The following is a 22,445-nucleotide window of genomic DNA, read 5'->3' as shown; positions in this document are numbered from 1 at the left end:
ACTGTGTGGTAACATTGTACTGGAAAATGTCTTAAATTTTAGTGAAAACACGGCTTTTTAACCACTGCGCGAGTTATTATTTTCTTTTTGTTTTAACGGTCCGGTTACTGTCAGCGTTATCGTTATACCTTAAGGAGATTATGTAAATTTTTACGCAACATGTTGCGCATGCGCGTACGTCTTCATAAGAGACGCTATCCAACATGGCTGATGACTGCCGGCAGTATAAGCAGTGTAGAAAACGCAAACGGGGGCCGAAGAAGCAAAATGGAAAGCTGATGGACGCGAGCGTTAGGACCGATTTAAAACTGTCTGACCTTGGCTCATACTACAACTGCCAAGAAGATTCTGATGAGTCAGATTTATCTGAAGACGAGGACGTCGTTTTGTGTAGGGACGCAGCCGATGCACGAGACTTTGTCCCGTTACAACAGAAAGTAAGCTTATCGGAAGAGACAGCAGACAGTGATGAGATGTTACGGGTGTTTGATGTCAGAACTCTGAATTCAGTCTTGAAGTCACGATCCCTATGTAACAGCTGCTCATGTGGGTTCTTGTGCTTACAGGAAGATACAACACATGGCTGGGGTAGTCATTTTAAAATGGCGTGCTCCAATAGTGATTGCAGCACTCGTCACATAGAATCGGCTTTCCCGTCTTCCCAGAAAAACGGTCGCTACTTCCAAATTAACAGAAAGATGGTTTTGGGACTGAGAGCTATAGGAAGAGGGAGACGGGCGTCTGAGAAATTCTGTTCATTTATCGGGCTTCCACCACCCCTGTCGTCCAACGCGTTCAGAGAACACGTCCAAGAATTGGCAAACAAAAGCGAGGACGTCACGGAGGATCTTTTGCAGCAGGCTGTAGCTGAAGTCAGACAACTGGTGTTAGGGGAGGAACCAGATGAGGGACAGACAGTTGATGTGGCCGTGTCGGTCGACGGATCGTGGGTTTCTAGAAGTTTCTGTTCTCTCTTCGGATTTGTTAGTGTCATTTCAATGGAAACAGGTAATTTTGCTTTGTTTTGCCGATACAAAATCAACTGATGTGAGCAGTCAATTGTTTGCACATATTTCATTTATCGTAGTTGGACTGACTGTCCTGTTCGGACTACACATTATTTCGATATCTAAAAATGTATGCAGACCGGGCAATTACTATTGTTGTTGTTGTTGTTGTTGTTAACATTGTGTACTTGTGTTGCTATTTTTCATACTTTCAAATTCAGAAATTTGTTCACCGTATACCTTTTATTTTTGATAAGAATTTATTTTAATTGTTTTCACTGAACTCATTTTTTCCACTAAAGTAACATTCCAGTGAAAATTCTAATTTTCATTTTGTACACATACAGCACCAAAAAGGAGTGAAAATTAATCCAGCTGATGTCTATGTTTGTTTCCAATGAAAAATAATTCCGTTGACAATAAATTAATCTAATTTCTACAGAATTAGCATAACTTTTTTTGTCAATGTTACATTTATATTGAAATGCTATCATGGATTGTTTTTCTTTATATTTTTCACAGGAAAGGTGTTAGATAGACACATTAGTTCGACATATTGCCGTGAATGCCGCAAAATGGAGGATGCTCCCAGAGATATCAACTACATGAAGTGGTTCATAGAGCATGAACCTAACTGCAAGATTAACCATGATGACTCTGCTAAGAGCATGGAGGAGGCTGGTGCTGTGGTGTTATTTGAACGGTCCAAGGAAAAGCACAACCTGAGGTATCATATTGAAATGTTCATTGTCTATCAATTCTAGGGAGTTTTCCTGGCCCATTATTGTTTACGTTAGAATTGGAAAATGCAAATTGAAATGTTAAAACTGAAACACACTTTTATTGGCACATCCAGCAAACGAATTTAATATTGACTACCTGTGTTGTTCAATGTTTGACAACAAATTCTGTTTTCAAACATAAATTGTACCCAGACCTAATTTCATGGAAAATATACGCAACATGTTGCATGCACACTTGTCACTTTTGTTTCACAAAGCATCTTATTTCCAATACATTTAAATTTCTTAGGAAGAGGGCTAGATATGATCTGTCAAACATTATGTGAACCTCCAACAAATAAATTTATTTCTTTCATTAGATACACACACTAGTACATTGGCGATGGAGACAGCTCAGCATATTTGTCAGTCCGCGATGTATATGCCAGTGATGGTATTGTTGTACAGAAAGAAGATTGTGTTGGCCACATTCAAAAGAGAATGGGGACTCATTTACGGAAACTGGTGGATAAGTACAAAGTGAGTAGTGAACCACATGTACAAAATCTCAGTCACCCATAGAAATATTTATTACAATTTCCTTTTAACAGTGATAAATTTCTGACTGAACCTTAGAACCACATAAATAAAAATTTGGCATAAAATAAAATCATTATAAGGCAGTCTTCTCCACAGGGGATTTTACCAGGGCATTTCTTTGACCTTCCTCTTTTTTCCCCCTGCTGTCCTCTTTATTCTTATTCTCCCCTCCTGCCTAACATTGTCAACAGCAGGTTCTTTGTCCCGTGAAGGAAGAAACTGACTGTTTATACCTCCATGTTTGTGTGAAGATACAAGAGATACTAACAATGAAGATGATTGAAGATGTCAACAATAACAATGGTCATTTCTCATACACAGACTATGTTGAGATTCTATAGAATACATGTGCATTTTATTGTACTTCATGAAGTAGAACCGGAAGCTAAAAAAATAGTCAAAAATTGGTAATACTGGGGCTTTAAATTCTAAAATTTGCATGATTTGATTTTAATGGACAGAAAAAGTTTTCTCTCTCTCATCAAGCTTTCAGATCTAATTGCTCTTTAAAAAAAAACTTGTCAAAATTAAATTTTCTGTATTTTTCATTGTTTTGTTAGGAGGCAAGCTTGAAGATGGAAAAGCCCTGACAGGCAGAAACAGGTTGACAAACCAGATGATCAACGCTTTTCAGGTGTTCTATGGCATCGCCCTTCGAAACAATAAAGGTAAGACCAATTTACAATGTCATCCCTTTATCTCATATTTTATATTAAAGGGACATTAGCTTTAGCTTTTATGCTACTTTTTCAGTATTCTGCTTCTGTATATAAACTACCGTGTCTATCCTTAATCTGTCTGTCATGCTGAAATTTCCAGTATTCTCCTTGTCAACACGGCTTCTATGTGTGTAATGATCATTGTTATTGTTTACAATTGAATTCTAGTCAAGACTTGAATACAATTTTCAACAATACCAATGGAGATTATTCCTCTTTCTCCCAGGAGTCATAGACAATCTAGAAAGTGTAGGGAAACCACATTACAAAAGTACTGACAGTACTTTAATTGTAACAAGTTATCTAAATCATTTGTTGATGATGCATGCAACATGACGCTCTCTTTACTGTAGGTGAGCTAAAACTGCACCAGGTCTCTTTTTTGATTTATCATTTTAAATTATTTTGGGCTGAAACCATTGTGTGGATTAATATTGTTGATGACACTACCACTCCTGAAACAAAATAATACAGTGAAACCTGTCTATTGAGGACACCTCTTGGATCAGAAAACCATCCTTAGTAGAGAGGTGTCCCTTATAGATAGGTAAAATTCTATTCAAAACGCTGTGCTTGTCTTGAAAAATCTGTGAGGTGTCCTGATAAGGTAGGTGTCCGTAATGACAGGTTTCACTGTAGCTGTTATACAGTGCCCTTCTGCTGGTCATAAATGTTAGTGCAGACACTAAATAGTTACATGCACGTTTGTGGTAAATTTGTCAGGGCGTTTTGATGCACTTTTGATGAACCAGAGTACTAGTGGTTTCATAGTATAGTTTTGATGAACCAGAGTACTAGTGGTTTCATAGTATAGTTTTGATGAACCAGAGTACTAGTGGTTTCATAGTATAGTTTTGATGAACCAGAGTACTAGTGGTTTCATAGCTCACACATCTTTCATTATTTTTTTAGGTAATGTGCCAGAAATGAGTAGGCAGACAAAAGCCATTCTGCAACACTACTCAAGTACATACAAAGAGCCTCATCATGAATATTGTCCCCAGGGAGCAGATAGCTGGTGTAAGTGGCAGAAAGACAAGGCGACTGGAAAGACAACCTACAGACCACTACAAAATCCACTTGCACCAGCTGTAGTGAAAGCTGTTGAGCCAGTTATCACAAAGTTGGCTGATGAGAAGCTGCTGGAAGGGGCCAAGAATGGTTTCACCCAGAACCAGAATGAAAGTTTGCATCATGTACTATGGAACGTCATCCCCAAAGACCAAAACCATGGACTTGATGAAGTTTTACTTGGTGCCAACTATGCGGTGTCTTGCTTCAACTCAGGGTTTTCCAAGTTCAGCAGAGATTTGTACAGCAGAAGTGAGTTGAACATCAATTCAATGATGACATGGAAGTGGCATTCACTGGACCACATTCGCGTGAGAAATGCTGTGTACAAATCATCAGCCAATGCAAAGAAAAGAAGAAAGGAAAACAAAAGGCAGCGCTTGGTTAAACTGGATAAGTTTCAGTATGCTGAGGGAAATACCTACCAATCCGGTGCTTTGACAAGTCAGCCGTGAGGCAGACCAGTACAAGGCGATGTACTAAGTGTTACAAGCCAATGAAGGGACATAAAGAGTCAGAGTGTGTGTAAACATCTCAATGGACACAACAGTACATAGTACATGACATAACATTTTTACAAAACACAGCCGATGAAACCAGGGAAGTACACAATTGAGCTCTTTCACACTGAAGTTTCAAAATCAAAGACTTTTTTGGTCATCATAAAGAGTGCTAGTAGTGTTTATGCTATATAGTTTGCATGACTCTCTTTTCCACCTTATATTTAGCTTACATGGTACAGTACAGTAAGACATTACTGTAAATAGGTAATTGATGGAAATTTGTTTCAATGAAAACGTCACTTCCAGAAATATTCAAACCAGCTGTGAAAGTGTTAAAAACCAGTAAAGTGCAATTACTGGTCAGACTGATCTAAAAGTTGATGTACCAAGTATTTTGGCCAAAGTAATTTAATTCTTTGTATTGTGCTATGCCGTCCACTCGAAATGGGGAAAGATATATCTTTCTTGCCTGATTCATCAAAAATTACTTTTCTGAACAACTGCCTTCCTCATTGAATGCTTGAAAGTATATTTTGGGTTCCTCTAAATGGTTTTGGTGAAATACACATATATATTAAGCAATTACAAAACTACTACAAGTACTATATATTACTATCAAAGCATTAATTTTCACCTGGATTTAAATTCACTCTTCTGATATTTGGAGTACATTCATTGGGTTTTATTGTCACAGATTTGTGCTGTGAAACAATAAGTTCTATTGTAACTATTGTAATTAAATATTTGCCACTGGGATTTTATCAATCAGCAAAAAAGCAAAGTAAAATCAAAACCCAGCAAAACATTAATGCTTTTACAGTATCATAAAGAATTTTTAGAGATCATCTGTCAATGAACTCAGTCATGGATCCCACAACTCTATTTTATAACAATAACTTTATTGTCTAAGACTGGAAAAAAGAAGTGACATATAAATAATAGTAATTGAAATATGGTTGTTGTAAGAAATAAAAATCAAGACAAAAGTAAATTTGTGATTGTAGGTGATATTAAATACAAAGACTGAAGTGCAGCTGTTCTGTCCCAGTTATATGATTGGTGTGAGTGCATCCACAAATTGTTGCATGGTGACTTGGTAGGCTTCCTGCAAATTAAAAGAATAAAACGATTTGTGTTAAATGTTGACCAGATTATATATGTTGACTGATAAATATATATTGTTTGTGTGGTGACATGAGTGTTACTTGTGAGTGAATGTTGTAATTTGATATTGAAAAATGAAGTGAAATTGCGTGAAAACTCTGCATCAACTTTCAAGATATGTGTGATTCTGAGATGTGTGCTATCAATGGCTGTATGTGAGAGTTAATGTATGTAAACAATTAACAAACTTGCCTTCCACAATTCCCCTTTTACATTTCTGGGTAGAAGTGTTCTCAGGTATTGCAGAATCACTGGTGGAAATGCGTAATGGGCACGTTCTCCTTCAGGTCCAATTTCTTTAGCCTGTAATTTTCCAAAGAGAAAAACATCAGCAATAATTGAAACACGTAGCTCAAAATTAATGGGTCTTACTGTCCTAGACAGCCAGATTGTGTTATGGTCCACAGATTCATGCGAAAACTCTAAATGAAAAACAGGAAGTACACCATTACTACCAGAACACAGTCAACTTGTGCTTTCCGTTGTGCAACACAATAAGATAAACACAGGGCACTGACTTTTTTTGCAAAAAAAACCAAACAAACAAAATAATGTTGTCAAAAGCATATACCGTCTATGCAAACTTTAACCTGAAACATACATTTAAATTTTGATCTAAATTTTGAGTATGTTAAGGCAATATGCCTTAGACAACATTTATTTTGTGTGTTTCGTCACAAAACACGACAGTGCCTGCGTTTTTCTTATTGTGCTGCACAACCAAGAACCCCATAAAAGAGAATTAAAAAGTCTTACATAGAGTGCATATGCCCAGTTGCAGTACAATATCTAACGTATCCTCTTCTGGTTAATCCCTCGTTTTTTTTCTGTCCTGTACCATTCTCTCAACTTCTTTACAGAATGCCTCCACAAGGTCTGAGCTGTGTTGAAATGACCAAAGAAACCACGAATTTTTAACAGAATGGAAGAACTGAGTAACGTAAACGTCATAAAAAAAATTGTCTTCGTTTAAAGCTCCATAACCTGTACTTTTTAATATGGTTTCTCTACACTTGCTGGATTGAAACGCTGAACTGTAATGAAATGCAAATTATTTAGCATATCAACACACCCAATAAGAGTATAATTCAAGTCTGGCCAAGAATTCGTTTGTAAACAAAATGATCAGTACACACATACAAGCTGTGTTGACAAGCATAATATTGGAAATTTCAGCATGACAGACAGATTAAGGTTAGACACGGTATCTGATATACAGTAGCAGAATACTGAAATTGGCGAAAGGTTACAGCTTATGTCCCTTTAATGAACAAATGCAGCCAGCGTCATTCTACGCGAAACAAAACAATTAGAAAAAAAAAAAGTGTGTCGTTTTATAACCCCTTCATTGAAATCTGCCCTCCCGCGGGTGGTAAATTGAAACATTTGTTGGTACTATGGTTGCATGCGTGATGTTGAGAATGCCTAACTAGCTATAGGCTTCTTTACCAGGGCTCCATATACACGCGCACATACAGCACTGTAGATTACATAGCCCTGCGTGCGATGCTGTGTGTTAGCTGTAGCGGCCAATACACAACATCGTACGCAGGGCTAGCGAGAGAGTTACCGACATCGACGGTTATTTACGAAAAGTGAATAAAAGACTGGCATTTTTGGAAGCGATCGAGTAGCTGAGGTAGGCAGGGATACGACTTGGGCCCAAGAACGCTGAATTTCGGCAGTAATTTGGCTTTACGTCAAGTCCCAAATGGATTTGAAGTCACCGACCCTACGTACGGGTCTTTGCAGGGCTGTGTGGTGAGCGGGGCGATTAGCTGTAGCGGAACACACAGCATCGTACGCCGGGCTATAGATTACACTGCCGTCCAAAGAGAATCTATTTAATCTTCACTGGAAAATATGGTTCTATAACAGCAGCCCATATTTTGGACTTAGTTTGTCCATGGAGGTAGGAAGCATGGTTTGTCCAATTTGTCTATCCGACACTGTTATGTCGGTCTAGAGCACAGCAACCTACGCGAAACGTCGCTTCACGATCGTTGCCGGTCAATTTCTATCTGTGGTCAAGAGAGTGTCGCTGGGTGTCGCGATATGTCGCCGTTTCAATTTTACAATGAGTGAATCTGTCGAGTATCGCCTCAGTCGTTTATTTTAAGTCATGAAGAATCGCTTTTACGTTTAACTGAAGTTGATTTTGGTTTCATACCCGGGGCCATAATAGTACATGTCACAGTAGAAAGCGAAATAGCGCACGAAACCCCGGTCATTTTTTATGGTGAGTAAAAAGACTGCAGCAGATCACATGTGAAAACCACAAAAACAAGTGCGACTTACCCGCATTCCTTGAACTTCTCAACTACAGAATTTTTTAGAGCATCGAGAGTTGGTCGTCTCATCTTCGAAAGCAAGCAAGCAAGCAAGTGACGTCCTGTACTATAGGCACAAAAATCGGCGCTAAAATGAACTGGGCAACCATTTCACACTTGGTACGTGCATAAATTACGGGCTGTGAGACCGGAAGTCGAGCGCTTGCGAGAGAGCGAGCGCGCGTCGTCGGCAGAACGCAGACCTGTAAACCATTCCGGCTGTATGATTTTTTAAAACTTTTCTAGTCTTGTAACCAGACTCTAACCGTTACCAAACAGTGTACAGTTAATATAATTATAAGCTAGATACGTATTTGACAAACAGATTATGCCCTGAATTATCTTTCTAGTGTTTATCGTGTAAATAGTACCCACCGCTTATGCTGAAAAGCCTCACGTTTCTACGCACAATTTTCATCATTTTTAGGCGAACTGATGTTTAGGACTTGTCAGAAATTCTCCAACCTGATGCCCAATATTTAACCTAGACCCAGATCGAATGATTCTTTTTTTGAAACGCACAAAAATCCGACTTTTTCGGCGATTTTGTGTGAAAAATGGGACGTTTACACAAATAGTCGATTTTCTCAGTTCCGATTTTTGCTATGTATGCGCACCTTCAAATGAGTGTAAGTCGGCGACGCGTGGGCGGATTTCCCCGATTCTTCGCATGCTAACACTTCATGAATAGACCTGAAAAACCGTGTCTTAGATTTTTGATAAACCCCCCTGAAGTGACGATAACTTGACAAACGTGAACAAAAGCCGATAATTTATGCGAAAATCCGACAGTTCACACTTCGAAGGCTCACTGTGCAGAAACAAAAGCGAATTTCAAAAATCCAAAACACGGTTTTCCCCCTGTATATCCAGCTGTCTAGTGCCGTTAACAGATCACTTAGGGGTGCTGCCAATTCTTACTTATACTCTTTTAAGTGAAAAAATTCAAAATCACATGTTTTTGACTTAAACAAACATACCAATGCATGTTTTGACAACTAAACAAAATTTTTACCTTCTTCAAATATAGACCTAACAGAAAATGTACCACATGTTGGGTGTGAGACCCTGTTTTCTATGTGAAACTTTTGATTGAAAATATGTGTCAACGAACCAGAGTCACTACCTTAAGCGCATTGATATTTAGTCTATGGGGACTTTTAATTAACAAGACATCAAGGGTATGATATTGAGAGTACGAGTGCTTTGTGATGACCTTGTCCCAATTTTATCAACCTAAATAACGTTCATCAATGCAATTAGGCTGCGAAGGTCGTGTTACTGCAGTGAACGACCTATAAAGGCTTTCCTATTTGGAAACGTGTCCTTTCTGTTCAATAGAGGTCAGAGTTTGGGGCATCAAGTTCATTTACTCCGCTTATTCTGTGCCCCTTAGATCACAGCTTACTATGGTAACTTTTCAGTTGACCAACTGTTTCCTTCACAGCTGGAGGTCAAACTCTTCTCGCAATTTTTAATGACGTCATCGTTTGTGATGAATTCGGGTTCTCATAAGTTTAATTGAAAAGCATGGTGACATTATCTGTATCAACTGATATGTTGCCATCAGAAGTAAATGCAGTTGGTTTCTACAAGAATGCATCTCGTTCGACCCTTTGCTTCAAGCAAGCATTCATCATATGTTTTCAAATCTCCTCCCGCTTTATAATACTTCTGCAATACGCAGAAAATTAATCTTTCCATGTCGCTGGACTAGTACTCGCCTCACTTATCAGTCTGTCATGCTTTGTCGGTCTCTGTCTGTCTATTCGTATATATGTGTGTATATTCACTGATGAGCACACCTTTTGATCACAGAGGACGCATGGGTCGTTGCAGTGATTGATACCGACATATCACTATCAAGGCTCGACATCGTGATGTCTACCGAGACAACGTATCTATTGTATGATATTTTTCAGAGATCGAAATCTATGCAACTACCAAAAAAGTATTGATTTCAGGGTTGTTTCAATGGTCAAAAATTTGGAATGACGGTCTATACGAAGACTAATTAGGCTAAACAATTCGTTTTTGCGAATGATACGCAAGTAGTCGTGTCACAAAGATAGATCCTCGCGTAGATTAGTACTTATTAGAGAAGTAATATTTTCTAGCGACAGCTCATCAGTCCCATGTGCATACTATTTCAATGCCCCTTAATAGAGAAATCCATGATTAAAGTGATCTATGAGGCGTAATCTGGGCTAACATTCGAACTCAACATTTCGGATTTGTACTCCCAATATTGGATTCGTACTCGCAATTTTCAACTTTTGAAGTCCCATTTTGCATTCGTACAATGCCAACACTAACTTTCCATTTTGGATTCGTAGTCGCCTTTTTTCATTTATCACACTCCCCATTTTTTATTCGTAGTCGCTGTTTTAATCTTTCCAACTCCTCATTTTGCATTGCAAAGATGTTTTAAGAGACAGATTGTGTTGACTGATTAAATCAAATTGTTCCTAGTTTATGTAGAAATTGCTTGTGATAATCTTTTATTTCTACCATGAATCACATTGCACTCAGGAAGGTAGCCTATGTTTGGGAAGTAGGTCGAAGCGACCTTGTGGGCGACCGGCAGTCCCTGTGATTGAATACAAGTCCAGGTACTATTAATAGTATAACGTATGCTCAAGAATGCACCATGACAAAAGACAATCTTTAAAATGAACTTGTGAGAAAGCAAAAACAAACCTGGCCTGCCGTAACTGAACGTTTGCACCGTACCATGACCTATGACCACGAGACCTACCCTGTCAGAGTCGTCAACGAACGTTTGTTTGGGACTCGGATTCTTCGGGTAATGGTGATAGCTTTTTTATAGGGAGGCCCCGGTGAATGTTTGTATTTTTCTGTGGTACAATACTTTTCTAAGTGACTCCTGAATTTATTTTTGATTTGGTAAGAGACTGGTTGACAGATTTCTATCGAGGAAAAGTAGAGCAAAAGTTCAGTCTTTCACTTGCACAGTTTTTACTTATGTAACGTATGCCATGTCAGGATTGAGCCATACTCGGGGAAATGAATGCTTGGGCTTCATATTGGCAACGACAATACAGACTAGTCCCAAAACCTTTGCAAATCGTCCTTTTCCCCCGATAACATCAAGTACTCTTAAAGATATTTGACGCAAAGATGGCCGATGACAGACGGTGATGATGACTCAGAGATGTTTGTTTCGCGTTTTCATTAGACCGTTGACAGGCTGTTCAGCCGTGTTTTGCTTCTTCTATCGAGCGACAGATTTTGCTTGGTTCGGAACTTTGAGCGAATTATCGGCAAAAAGTACGGATTCAGACGTGAACCGTTGAGATAGTCAATTACAGGTCGGGATAAAATCTAAGAACTATCGTCCAAAACCATGGCGTGGAAATAGCCACCCTTGCTATTCACATGCACCTGTAAATAGCCTCGACCTTTTCTAATAGCTGTCTTGCTCGTCTTAACTAGTCTCTTTCTGTGTTGATCGAGGAGCATGAATGATTTTGTCATTAGATGACATTATAGCGACCGAATTAAGTGATAGCGGTGGCAAATCATGGAGTTATAGCTTCACAAGTGTTTCCGGTTCATATTTTTCGACCCTCTTGAACTTTCACACGGTCACAGGAAAAACACAAAAACTACGAAACGCTTTGTGACGTATCTATGACGCTTTCTGACTTAATTACAGTCCTGAAGGATAAAACGTGGCTAACTACAATTAAGCAACTGAGGGATGCGTATAGAAATGCTGAAGACTGCTAAGAAAAACGTCTTTGTTGCGACTTCGAGTCAAAAACGTTAGTTCGAAAATTATAAGTACGAAAGTTTAAAAAGCGACCACGAGTCCAAAATGGAATGTCGTCTAAAATCAAAGTTAATCAAAAATGCTAGTTCGAAAGTAACAAAACAAAACAAAACAAAACAAAACAAAACAAAACAAAACAAAACAAAACAAAACAAAACAAAAAGTAGTACGAATCAAAAAAATTTTGGTCTTTTGCGAATCCAAAACGGGGAGTTCGAAAGTTGAAAACGGCGATTACGGACTCAAAATGGGAGTCCGAAAGTTGAAAATGGGGGTACGCATCCAAATTGGGAGTTCGATAGGTGAAAATTGGGAACCCAGGATTGGAAATTCGATAGTTGGAAATTGCGAGAACAAGTATATAGGGAGATAGGCCCATGTGTGATATTTTAGTTTAATTAATATATTTATAGTGAGAGGAACAAATGTTTGAGCAAAAGTCGCGATGAACAGACACATTGAAGGCTAACATTAATCTGTACTAAAATATGTCAAGTTGCCTTACAGGTAATTCAGGCACGTTATTTCACCTTACTCAATATATAGAACTCTTTTGTTTATACTAAATCCCCTAAAGATGAATTTGTTATCAGACGTTCATCAACGAAAACCTCCTTGAATGTCAGGTTACTTTATGTAGTGACGTCGTTTTTCAGGAACATTTGTAAAATTTACCTGAATGCAGTGGCTGGTAATAGCAGTACCTTTAACGTTTAGCCCAGTGGTCGTCCCACTATTTGGTGTGTGAATAAAACAACTCCAAAGACTTCAAAACATGAAAATGTGTGACCTTTTGACTATACATTTATTGGTGAGCACCTTCTCTACATTGTATTTACCAAGCCCATTGTGAAACTTGAATAATACAATGCTTTCGGAACACTGGTCAGGCACGACTGGGCGTATTGCTATTCAACGTCGAACTTACAACATATAATGACGTTGCTAGGTAACATCAGCGGTGCCCGTTATTAATGTCTGTCACGTGCTCCAAAATAATTCTATAAACACTCGTAAATTATCCTTGGCACTTCTTCTAAATCTACCTTTATTATGGATATTAACACAAACAGTCTAAGTATGGTTATCACCAGTCATTGTGAACGTTTTTTCTTTCCCTATTTCATTTGTCCCAAGTCGACATTTTTATCATTAAGTTCCAAGCTAGCTATCATCAACATCGCCTGCATTGTTGCCTGTTTACATGTCCATAGTGATATAATTGCCGTATGTTAGTGACAATTAGATTGACAATGAAATATATTGTATTGTATTTGTTTATATTTCGCTCATCCCAATCTTCAACGAAATGTACATAGCAAATACTCATCTCGTGTAAGATAAACTATTCCCAACTCGTGTGAGAAATCAATCTGATCCCCGTTCCTTTTAGGTGAAAGATTCTATTAGTCTCATCATAGCACAACTCTCTCAAGGTCAATTATTGAAAAAATTTATTTATCGATCAAAAACAAAAGCATTTATTAGCTTACATTACGTAGTGATTTACTTTGTCTTGTAAACTTGTGATATTTACCAAAATGCACTCTGATGGGTTTCAGTATTACCTTGAACTTTTATCCAGGCGCCGTCAAGATAAGCGTCTACTTGGTATAAAAAACACAGATCGCTAAAATGCGTGACCTTTCGACAGTAACTTCATTGGTGAGCATGTTTTTCATATATATGCATGTACCATGACCATTGTTAAAAGTAAGGTATGTGATGCTTTGTGAATACCAGTCAGGACAGCATGTCACCAGTCATTCTGAATGTTTTTTATAGGAGTGTAATATCCTTATCCATTCTCTGTTTCATTTGATCGGAGTCAACAGATCTCAGCAGTTCCTTTGAACTTTAATCAAGTGGCCGTCAAGATAACCGACTATTTGGTGCAAATAAGACAACCTCGAAAGTTTCTAACGACTTCTACAATACGTGGCCTTTTGACAATACTTTTATTGATGAGCATCGTTCTGATACCAAGGCCATTGTTGAACTTAAAGAATGTAATGCTTAGTGAACACTGGTCAGGCCAGCATGTCACCAGTCATCGTGAATGTTTCAATAGGAGTCCAATGCCACTATTCTTCATCGTCTGCACTGTGGCCCGTTAACATGTCAACAGTGATCTTATTGCTGTATGTTGGTAAAAATAAAATTAATAATATGTATTTCTTTAAATTGCCTTAAATGTAAAAGACATCTTAAGGCGCATTACATTTCAGATATAAAATAAAGCAAAAATTAGGATAAATAAAAAATAGCCTGCCTTCGGTGTCTCTACTTTGCCCGGCGCTGTGGTAACCAACCGAGTCCATTTTTACTGGATGTCTTTTTCTATCGTAAGTAGTGTTGACGCCTATAGTCGTCACCTATCAAAAACGAAAACGCATGTCGAAATTTTCCTTAGCCCAAAGTCATGCATGCAGGAGTACAATGTCATTATCCATTCTCTGTTTCATTTGTTCGGAGTCAACAGATCATAGCAGTTCCTTTGAACTTTAACCAAGTGGCCGTCAAGATAACCGACTATTTGGTGTAAATAAGACAACCTCGAAAGTTTCTAACGACTTCAAAACACTTCAATATGTGGTCTTTTGACAATACTTTTATTGATGGGCATCGTTTTTAATACCATGCTTTGTGAACACTGGTCAGGACAACATGTCACCAGTCATTGTGAATGTTTCAATTGGAGCCCAATGCCACTATTCTTCATCGTCTGCACTGTGACTCATTAACATGTCAATAGTGATCTTACTCCTGTATGTTGGTAATAATTAGGATAAACAAATTATTGCCTGCCTTCGGTGTCCCTACTTTGCCCGGCTTTGTGGTTACCAACAATTTTTACTAGATGTCTTTTTCTATCGTGAGTAGTGTTGACGCCTATAGTCACCACCTATGAAAAACGAAAAGGCATGTCGAAAGTTTCCATAGCCTCAAGTCATGCATGCAATTGTAACGAGGCTGTTAAACAGTTATCACCACAGGTAGGGAAAGACAGGCATTTCCAAGGTTGCAACGGTCAGAATGACAGAAGAGACTCACCATAGTAAAACTCTCTCTAAACAAATGATAGCCAAACTATCTATGGATCGAAATCACCATTATTTGCTAGCTTAGATTATCTAGTGTCCTATTTTTTCGGTAAATTTGTGATTTTTAACAAAATGCAGTGACAGCTTCCTGCAGTACTTTGAGATGTTAACTCGGCAGTCGTCAAGGTAACCTATTGTTCTCTTTATAAATACGACAACTTCAAAAGTTTCTCACGACTTCTAGAACTTTACAATGTTTGACCTTTTGACATTCCTGCATTATGAGGCATCTTTCAACGATATATCATGCTCATTTGTGTAGCCCTGAAATCGTAATTCGTTTTTGAATACTGGGAAGGCAACGAAGAGAGTGTCACCATTCAACAAGACTCGTCAACTGTCACCAGCTTCCAGGTTACAACGACGATGTCCTACAGCTCCAATTTTCAGTGAAAATTGGATAAACTTTTAATTGCATCGTCGTAGGTCTACAGTCATTCAAGCAATGTGATTTTCCTTTTTTTTTGGAGCACTGAGACAGTGGATTTCGACACACCACACAGAAGTCCTTGGCGTGCACATGCCCCATTACAAATAAGTATAATACATCTTTAAAATTACACTTTCCAGTATCATCACTAAAATAGGAGAATACATAAATTGGGAGTCAAATCAAATTAACTTTATATACAATCATGGCAACACCCAATGATATGCAAACACCCTTCAACTTTTCACCAGAGTTGTCGTTTGCTGATCTTGGCATCACAGATGGTATCGTTCAAATCTAGTTATCCAAAATTTCTCTAAACTATCAACTAGTGGCATCAACGACAGTCAATATTCTCTTTACTTTGCCAAGTGCATGGTCTACTAGATGATATAGGTATATAATATCTGTTTGCTAAAATTAACAATCATAGACAGGATATACGACTTATTCTGAAAGCAAATTTGAGCTTTATTTCACTTCAAATGGTGTTAATATTTTCAAAGCATTTAATGAAAGAAAATGCAGAAAATAATATTCGATCTACACAACATTTTTGAAACATACAACCAGGTAACCGATGTTGGTGTCGGATGCGGAGTTGGGCATTGAATTTAGCACAAACTAGTTTAAAGTTGAACCATTCATGTCATCCATAGCAACGTCATTAACCTCAGTTGTCCTACTTGTAACCCTTCGTTGAAATTTAACAATGACCTGTTCGAATTGCTTTGTTTTCTGAATCAACCATCTCTTCTTCCAACATTGTTCTAGATTAATTCGATGAGTGGTTTTTTTTTTCTCTGAAACGGAGAAAATTTATCAATCCTGTTATTAAGTACAATATTGTTTTCAAGACTTATTAAAAACAACCATTATTTGAATAATATTATCCAACATCGTGAAAGTTGGACTCAAGCTTCATTGATTTAAGTCTGGATAAGTCGACAATAAGTTCTTGATTATAAGCAAATACGAGAACTTTCTTTATTTTTGTACCCTAAGTTGTGATTTAAATCGTTTGTTAGGGTAGTGTTTTGTGTGTGTACGCACATTTGAGCAAAATGAAATAATGGGGTCATAATCCCAATAACCGCGCCTTCCTTAAGAGTATTTTTTCTATTTGCCCCGTGTAGTCATTCTCAGTCAACCTGAGTGCGTTGTATGCAAATATGTGTCCCCACTCCAGCATTCAACCACAATTCGACTATGGGCCATTGCTCTTTGATATCAACCTATTACCCAGCATGCTAGCTGGATATTGCTTACACTTTTCTCGTGAACTTTTTTGCACATATTTGAAATCTTTTCAACTGTCAAAAAAACTTTGTCCAAAATATCCTGACTTGGTTAAATTTTAAAAATCATATATTGAAAATAAAAAGTTGTCCATTTACATACTTATTTCGGGTTTTGTACATACTCCGTTTTATGTGTTTCCCTTTTCATCCAGGTTGCCTTATATTCCTTTTTGAATCAATACCATTATTCCATGAAATAACTTAAAAATATTTTTCACAATTTTTCTAATGTTATGGAATGTGTTAATCTCTTGGAAAGGCCAGTGGCTCTAACTATTGATTGTTTTCAGTATTTTAACACTAATTCAATTAATTGCGCTTCAGCACTCCACGACTAAAAAGAAGTTCATGCAAGGCGCAAGGCTGAGGGAATTGACTTGTCCTTTGGCATAAGACGACACTTAGTTTCAGTGTCACACAAGACATAAAACAACATACTGCATGCCAAAGACAACACTGTAAATTTCTAGGACAAGGCTTTGAACGATATGTTAAATGCGCATCACAACATGATAATACTGAGTCTTGACATCATGATATTATACATTTTAGTCAGTCATGGCTTCCATATATCGTTCACAAACTACATTTAGGAATCGATGCCGTACCTTTTAACTATTCCACGTCATCGTTACCAGAAGTAAGTCATGCAAAAAACAGCCAGTGTGGCAATCAGGCTGTAGTACAGTACATGAACATTTGTCCCGCCACCGCATACTGAAAAGTAAAATGGTGGATGCGTTATTTGCTGGCCAAGGTAGTATGCATCTTGTGTAATACTATAGAGTTAATAACTAAATATGACATTTTCGAAAGTTTCAGATTTGTCTTACACCGAGACCTTTAAAATGAACACCAACTAGCGGTAGATGGAAAGAGAACTTCATTAAAATACGACTCCGAATGTCAGTCTCCTAGGTACATTCCACCTTAAGTCTAAACAAAGTATTGCAATTAGTTTGCCAAGTTCCATACAATGGATTCATAAAAAGCCAAACAAATTAGTAATGATGCCGAGATGGGACTGAAATTCAAAATGTCTTGCTGCTGATGAAAATAAAATTCTAGGCAGAAATGATTCATTGTGTCATCTGTTAATTCCGGTTCCTCGACAATTGTCTACCTCTATTGAGATCGAAATCGCACGTATCTTTTATATTTTAGTTTTTATATTTTAGGTCGAAAAGAAGTTACTCTTGGGGCATTCAAGATATACAAGGCAAATGTTTTCCGCATTATATTAATTCAATTACAAAAGTAAATGACCGCTGTCCTAATAAAATTTATGTTAGCTAATTACTGTTATTATATGAACGACCACATCTCTAACCAACAAAAAGCGATTATACCTAAAACTTCTGTTAAATACGATAATTGACAAACTTTGCCCTTTTCCTTACCTCCCACTGTCTCACCTCCCTTAGTGGTCGCAGTATCTGGAAGTAAAATATAGGGACAATGACTGATATGATCGTTATCATCGCCATCAATCAGGCATAATAGACAGACATAGCATTCAACAGTTGATTTCTCCTGAATAATTACGTGATATTGATGATATTGATGAGTCTCGTGAAAGATATTGATGGTGAGGTGATGTGCCTTTCCTACCTGAGCACTGGGGCACGTCATTGTCCCATTCCCCATCATTGCATGTAAGGGTGCCTTCGCCAACAAGATGGTAATCAGCATTGCACGTATATGTGACAGTGTCATTATGTGCAAAAGTGTCTCCTTGCTTCTGTGCGTTGTCAACTGCTCCAGGGTCATCACAGTCAGCTGTAAGGTGAATGTCAAAGGATTGTTCATGACAAATCTATTATAAAATGGTATTTCATACGCACATATGTCTCCGGGTGTACCCAAACACGTTGGTTATTATTTCGTATTCATAAATATTAGTGAAATTAAATTTGGAGCATATGAATAAGGGTATTTCGTCGACATCTTTCACAAAACGGAGAAATGAATTAGGAATTTTAAATAAAATTCTTTGTTTGCTTGTCAGCGTGCTGGTAGGTTTTCAGAGAAAATTAAGAAAACAAACACAATGTTAACTTTTACAAATAAATATATTATTTTTCCAAGATAAACCGAATAAAAATTGACTTTATGTTAATACAATCTTCCTTTTTGTCTCTCTTTTGTTTTTTTCCCAGGGCCGACTGCGAGGTTTTTCAAAATCCAAGGACGGCAAACAAAGCATTTTCTTTAAATAGCCTTGTGGCCCGAGTCAAACGGGTTGTTTTGTCCGGTTTATAATGGAAATGAAATCGTCGCACGACTAGGGTTATCCTCTCTCTTTTCTGCTCATTATACAAAACTGAAAATGAAAACAAAGAAACGAGCAAGCCTACCAAAAGGACAGTTCCTTGTACTTATTGTTCCTCCGTCTAGTGCGATGCATGCATCATCATTAAACGCAGTGCTATCAAGGGATCCGCTAATCACCGCGCAGATGTGAGTGTACTTTGCACACGCCCCTGCACTTTCTGCTGATACCGTTGCAGTTGCACCAGTATTCGAAGCCTCTGCATTAGCGCTGACATCGATGTCTGATGCACCAGAACCTAATGTTGCTGTATTAGCATTCCCTTTTGTTGTCGCAGTGTAGTAACTATCACCGTTTGCATAGTGCAATTTCACCGCCGTCACTGTATTGTCGGTACCGCCGACGTTACAGACCACTATATCAAACGTGTACACCGTTTCTGCATCACACAGTCCTGTAGTTAAAGTTGCTGGTGTCGTGATTGTGAAGCTTTTGACACCAATATCTAAGGAGAGGAGATCAAAGCACAATCGAAGCAATTAATTTTGATTGCAAACGCGTTTCGCGACAAGGATATTAATTTGCTACAATATTAAGAAATATTGAACATCATTTTGAACACGATTGGAACTAATTTGGGAAAATTGGATGAGAGTAATTATTAGGAAAATGTAACGAAATCGAAATTTTTACAGCTAAAATTTTACAAAATGATAGAATAGTGTAAAAATGTGAAACATTGTTCTTATCGGACAAAACAACGAAAACACAACGATTATTGCATACCTCTTTCATCGGATTCATTTTTATGAAAATAAGTTCATTTTTATTTAAATGTACTGAAAAAACGAGACAAAATGCTTAAAATTTCTCTAATTGACGAATTTTGAGTCAGGGCACTTTTGAAATGCCCCTGACTTTTTCATGAATTTAAGGCTTCATAAACATTAAATTGAGTCAGGGCACATTTTACATGACCCTGACTGAATTAATTGTAAATCAATCGAACACTTCATTTTGGTCGAGGAAAAATGACAAACTAACATTATTACAAGTGTTTCATAAATTAAGAAACTACAGACAAACTCTCATATTTTCATTCAAATGTGAATATTGTTCATATGTTTTGAACAATATTCTATTAGATACTATCATACACTGATTATTACTCATAAGATTTTAACAGCATCGTAAATTGTGTATAAAATTTTAAAGATGGTAAGCAAATATGGTGTAAAATTAGAGAAATTTCTAAAATTCTTGAGAAATTCTGCCAATCCAATTATCCCAATTTAGTTCCAATCATGTTTTTGATATTTTTACGACAATCATATTTTACTATGACTGTATCATGTAAAGTTTGGTTGTATACACAGGGTGACGGGATTGAAGCTTACACCCTTTAAAGTTTAGCGCAGGAAAAATTCGATTACCTTGTGTTTGAAGGTAAGGTTTGACTTGTTTAACTTACGGTAGCGTCGAAATTTTGAACTCCATTGCACAGAGCTGTTGAATTGTTGTAGAAACCAGACATTTTGTGAAAAAAAATGACACCACCATTGAGCGCACTTTTAGTTCAATGTCGCCTGAACGACACTGAAGATTCATAAACATACCAGTTGAGACGATTCAGTAAATGTTGTAATGCTATAGAGATAGATCAAACATTACCTGGTTGAGCAGTTGTCAGAGAGATTACCAATGTGACGACCGCGAGAAATACAGCGTTTCTGAAATTAGAAAAGTTACAAAAATAAAACTGTTTTTTTTTTTTTCCGTCCGTATCAGTACGGTCCAAGATGACTTCCACTACTACGTGTGATTGGAAGATGAAAGAGTCTTGAATCTACATATATAAATCTCTCGTCCCCGTATAACTTACTTCATTTTGCTGGTTTCCGATACGTTCTTTGGCGATTGCTGTGTTGCATCAAAATGCACGTCTGTCGGTTCAGCAAGCTGTTTTATTTACCACGGTCTCGAGGGGCGTGTCTTCAGAAGACCAATGACAACACACCGTAACTACTTTTCTTTATCCCTGTCAATTTTACAAGTTACACCCAATCACAAAGCTATAATATGGTACGTACCCGAAAGCTTTTAGCTTTTGTGTCGTTGGCATGTTGATACGAGCTTTTTCGTTGATTGACCCAAGCAACATGACTAGCTGTCTGTATGCATACGAAAGCATCAACCGAGTTTATAATTTAGCGGTCTAGCGTTTAACCGGATGAACGGTCGAAGTGTTGCTTTGTCTCTCTGTTTTCGAAATGTTTGTCCATGTCAATTGATATGTTGGTGCTGCATATCGGAGTATACCGCGTTGGAAAAGCGTAAATCCGAAGGTGAAGTCGGGAAGAGTAGTCAAATATTCGAAAATGGGTTTAGTAGAAGCCATAGCTCTGATGAATTGCATCGTTTAACCTTCTTGTCAGGCCAGACTTCAAGGTAACTTAGTGGAGCGACACCTAAACGTAAAGGTTTAGGCCCGAAAGGGTCAGATAGAAAACAAAAAACAAAAACAAAAAATTGCTTTAACATGATTTTGAGGTCAATTTTGCTCTTCAACTTGCAGGACTAAGTGAAAAACTAATAGGGACACAGACCAAACTCGTGAATGTATTACAGTATCTGAAAGTGTACATTATCCGCTCTCATGGTTTCATGATTTTGAGACAGTGGTGTTTGGCAAGGTCAGCTGTATCATCAATCACTGATCAACGCTTAACCAAGCAGAGATCCCACATCGTTGATCCAGGAGACTGTAATAAGCCAACCTAGTCAAGAGACGGCAGGCGACGATCGAGATCTATCGTTTACACATGACGTGGAATCTTAGTTGGTACATTGTCACAGCGACAAGAGCTCAACACTGCCAGCACTTTAGTTGAGTAAACATTTGCTTGCGAAAATCGTCGTCGCAAATTTAATTAGCATCTAAATACACAACAACAATGTATGACCTCCGCTAAACGAATACATCAGGTTTGTTCCGGTCGGCAAATTATAGCTGCAATTCTGAAATGAAATGGTCGCGGCGATTTGGCAAACACCACCAAGCTAGTTGATCCGAACTCATGAGCTCTTCAACTTAGTCGAAGTTGGTTGGATAAAAACAGTAGTTTGCGGTAGGATGTATTTTCTTTGATCTCCCTGGTTTCGCACGGCAAGTCAGTTACTATCGTGGACGATTTAAGTGTGACCAGTGCTCAATGTGCCGCGGCGAAGACGGATGCACGTCGTAGAACAGATAGGACTCCGCAATGTCGCCTGCACCAAAACATTTCATTGTCGAGTAAGATGAACATTTGAAATATTTTTGTGTAAATGAAATAAAACAAAACGACTCAGAATAATATTGACATTATCTGAACTAGATGTTCCAGTACAAAGTCTTGTGCGCAGTGGATGTAAGTCGAAAGGTCA

General features: G+C 37.8%; 3 protein-coding genes and 1 long non-coding RNA gene across 6 annotated transcripts in view; 2 read left to right on the top strand and 2 right to left on the bottom strand.

The window, feature by feature from the left end:
• Window positions 1-21,023, bottom strand: part of LOC139124345 (uncharacterized) — a 287,549-nt gene extending 266,526 nt beyond the window's left edge. The window contains exons 1-6 of one of the 3 annotated variants that reach the window (XM_070690486.1): window positions 20,902-21,004; window positions 20,691-20,749; window positions 19,105-19,524; window positions 18,359-18,526; window positions 18,148-18,183; window positions 17,356-17,464 (exon numbers count right to left, since the gene is read on the bottom strand). In XM_070690486.1, the coding sequence (XP_070546587.1) occupies window positions 17,379-17,464; window positions 18,148-18,183; window positions 18,359-18,526; window positions 19,105-19,524; window positions 20,691-20,749; window positions 20,902-20,906 (774 nt within the window). In that variant the 5' untranslated portion in view covers window positions 20,907-21,004 and the 3' untranslated portion in view covers window positions 17,356-17,378. Of the gene's footprint in view, window positions 1-17,355; window positions 17,465-18,147; window positions 18,184-18,358; window positions 18,527-19,104; window positions 19,525-20,690; window positions 20,750-20,901 lie in introns of those variants that run through there. The other 2 variants (XM_070690487.1, XM_070690488.1) reach the window with 2 other exon arrangements.
• Window positions 152-1,794, top strand: LOC139124266 (uncharacterized). Its single transcript, XM_070690408.1, has 2 exons — window positions 152-1,008; window positions 1,530-1,794. Exons 1-2 carry the CDS (start codon window positions 204-206, stop codon window positions 1,769-1,771), a joined length of 1,047 nt encoding a protein of 348 aa, XP_070546509.1. The 5' UTR covers window positions 152-203; the 3' UTR covers window positions 1,772-1,794.
• On the top strand, window positions 2,128-5,346 carry LOC139124264 (uncharacterized). Its single transcript, XM_070690407.1, has 2 exons — window positions 2,128-2,997; window positions 3,961-5,346. Exons 1-2 carry the CDS (start codon window positions 2,946-2,948, stop codon window positions 4,572-4,574), a joined length of 666 nt encoding a protein of 221 aa, XP_070546508.1. The 5' UTR covers window positions 2,128-2,945; the 3' UTR covers window positions 4,575-5,346.
• LOC139124265 (uncharacterized) lies at window positions 5,574-9,235 on the bottom strand. The gene is made up of 4 exons (XR_011549906.1): window positions 8,085-9,235; window positions 6,543-6,667; window positions 5,975-6,089; window positions 5,574-5,723 (listed from the first exon to the last, which is right to left on the bottom strand). It is a non-coding gene; the product is annotated as an uncharacterized lncRNA (long non-coding RNA).
• Window positions 21,024-22,445: the final 1,422 nt, after the last annotated feature.

The sequence above is a fragment of the Ptychodera flava genome (assembly GCF_041260155.1).
Source record: "Ptychodera flava strain L36383 chromosome 23 unlocalized genomic scaffold, AS_Pfla_20210202 Scaffold_23__1_contigs__length_28996876_pilon, whole genome shotgun sequence".
NCBI lineage: Eukaryota > Metazoa > Hemichordata > Enteropneusta > Ptychoderidae > Ptychodera > Ptychodera flava.
Note: the sequence above shows the minus strand (reverse complement) of the source record. Positions and strands in the feature narration are given on the sequence as shown.

Coding starts and splice junctions, on each gene's coding strand:
- LOC139124266 (XM_070690408.1), top strand. CDS start 204: ATGGCTGATGACTGCCGGCAGTATAAGCAGTGTAGAAAACGCAAACGG. Junction 1,009..1,529: donor TGTCATTTCAATGGAAACAG/GTAATTTTGCTT, acceptor TATTTTTCACAG/GAAAGGTGTTAGATAGACAC.
- LOC139124264 (XM_070690407.1), top strand. CDS start 2,946: ATGATCAACGCTTTTCAGGTGTTCTATGGCATCGCCCTTCGAAACAAT. Junction 2,998..3,960: donor CGCCCTTCGAAACAATAAAG/GTAAGACCAATT, acceptor TTATTTTTTTAG/GTAATGTGCCAGAAATGAGT.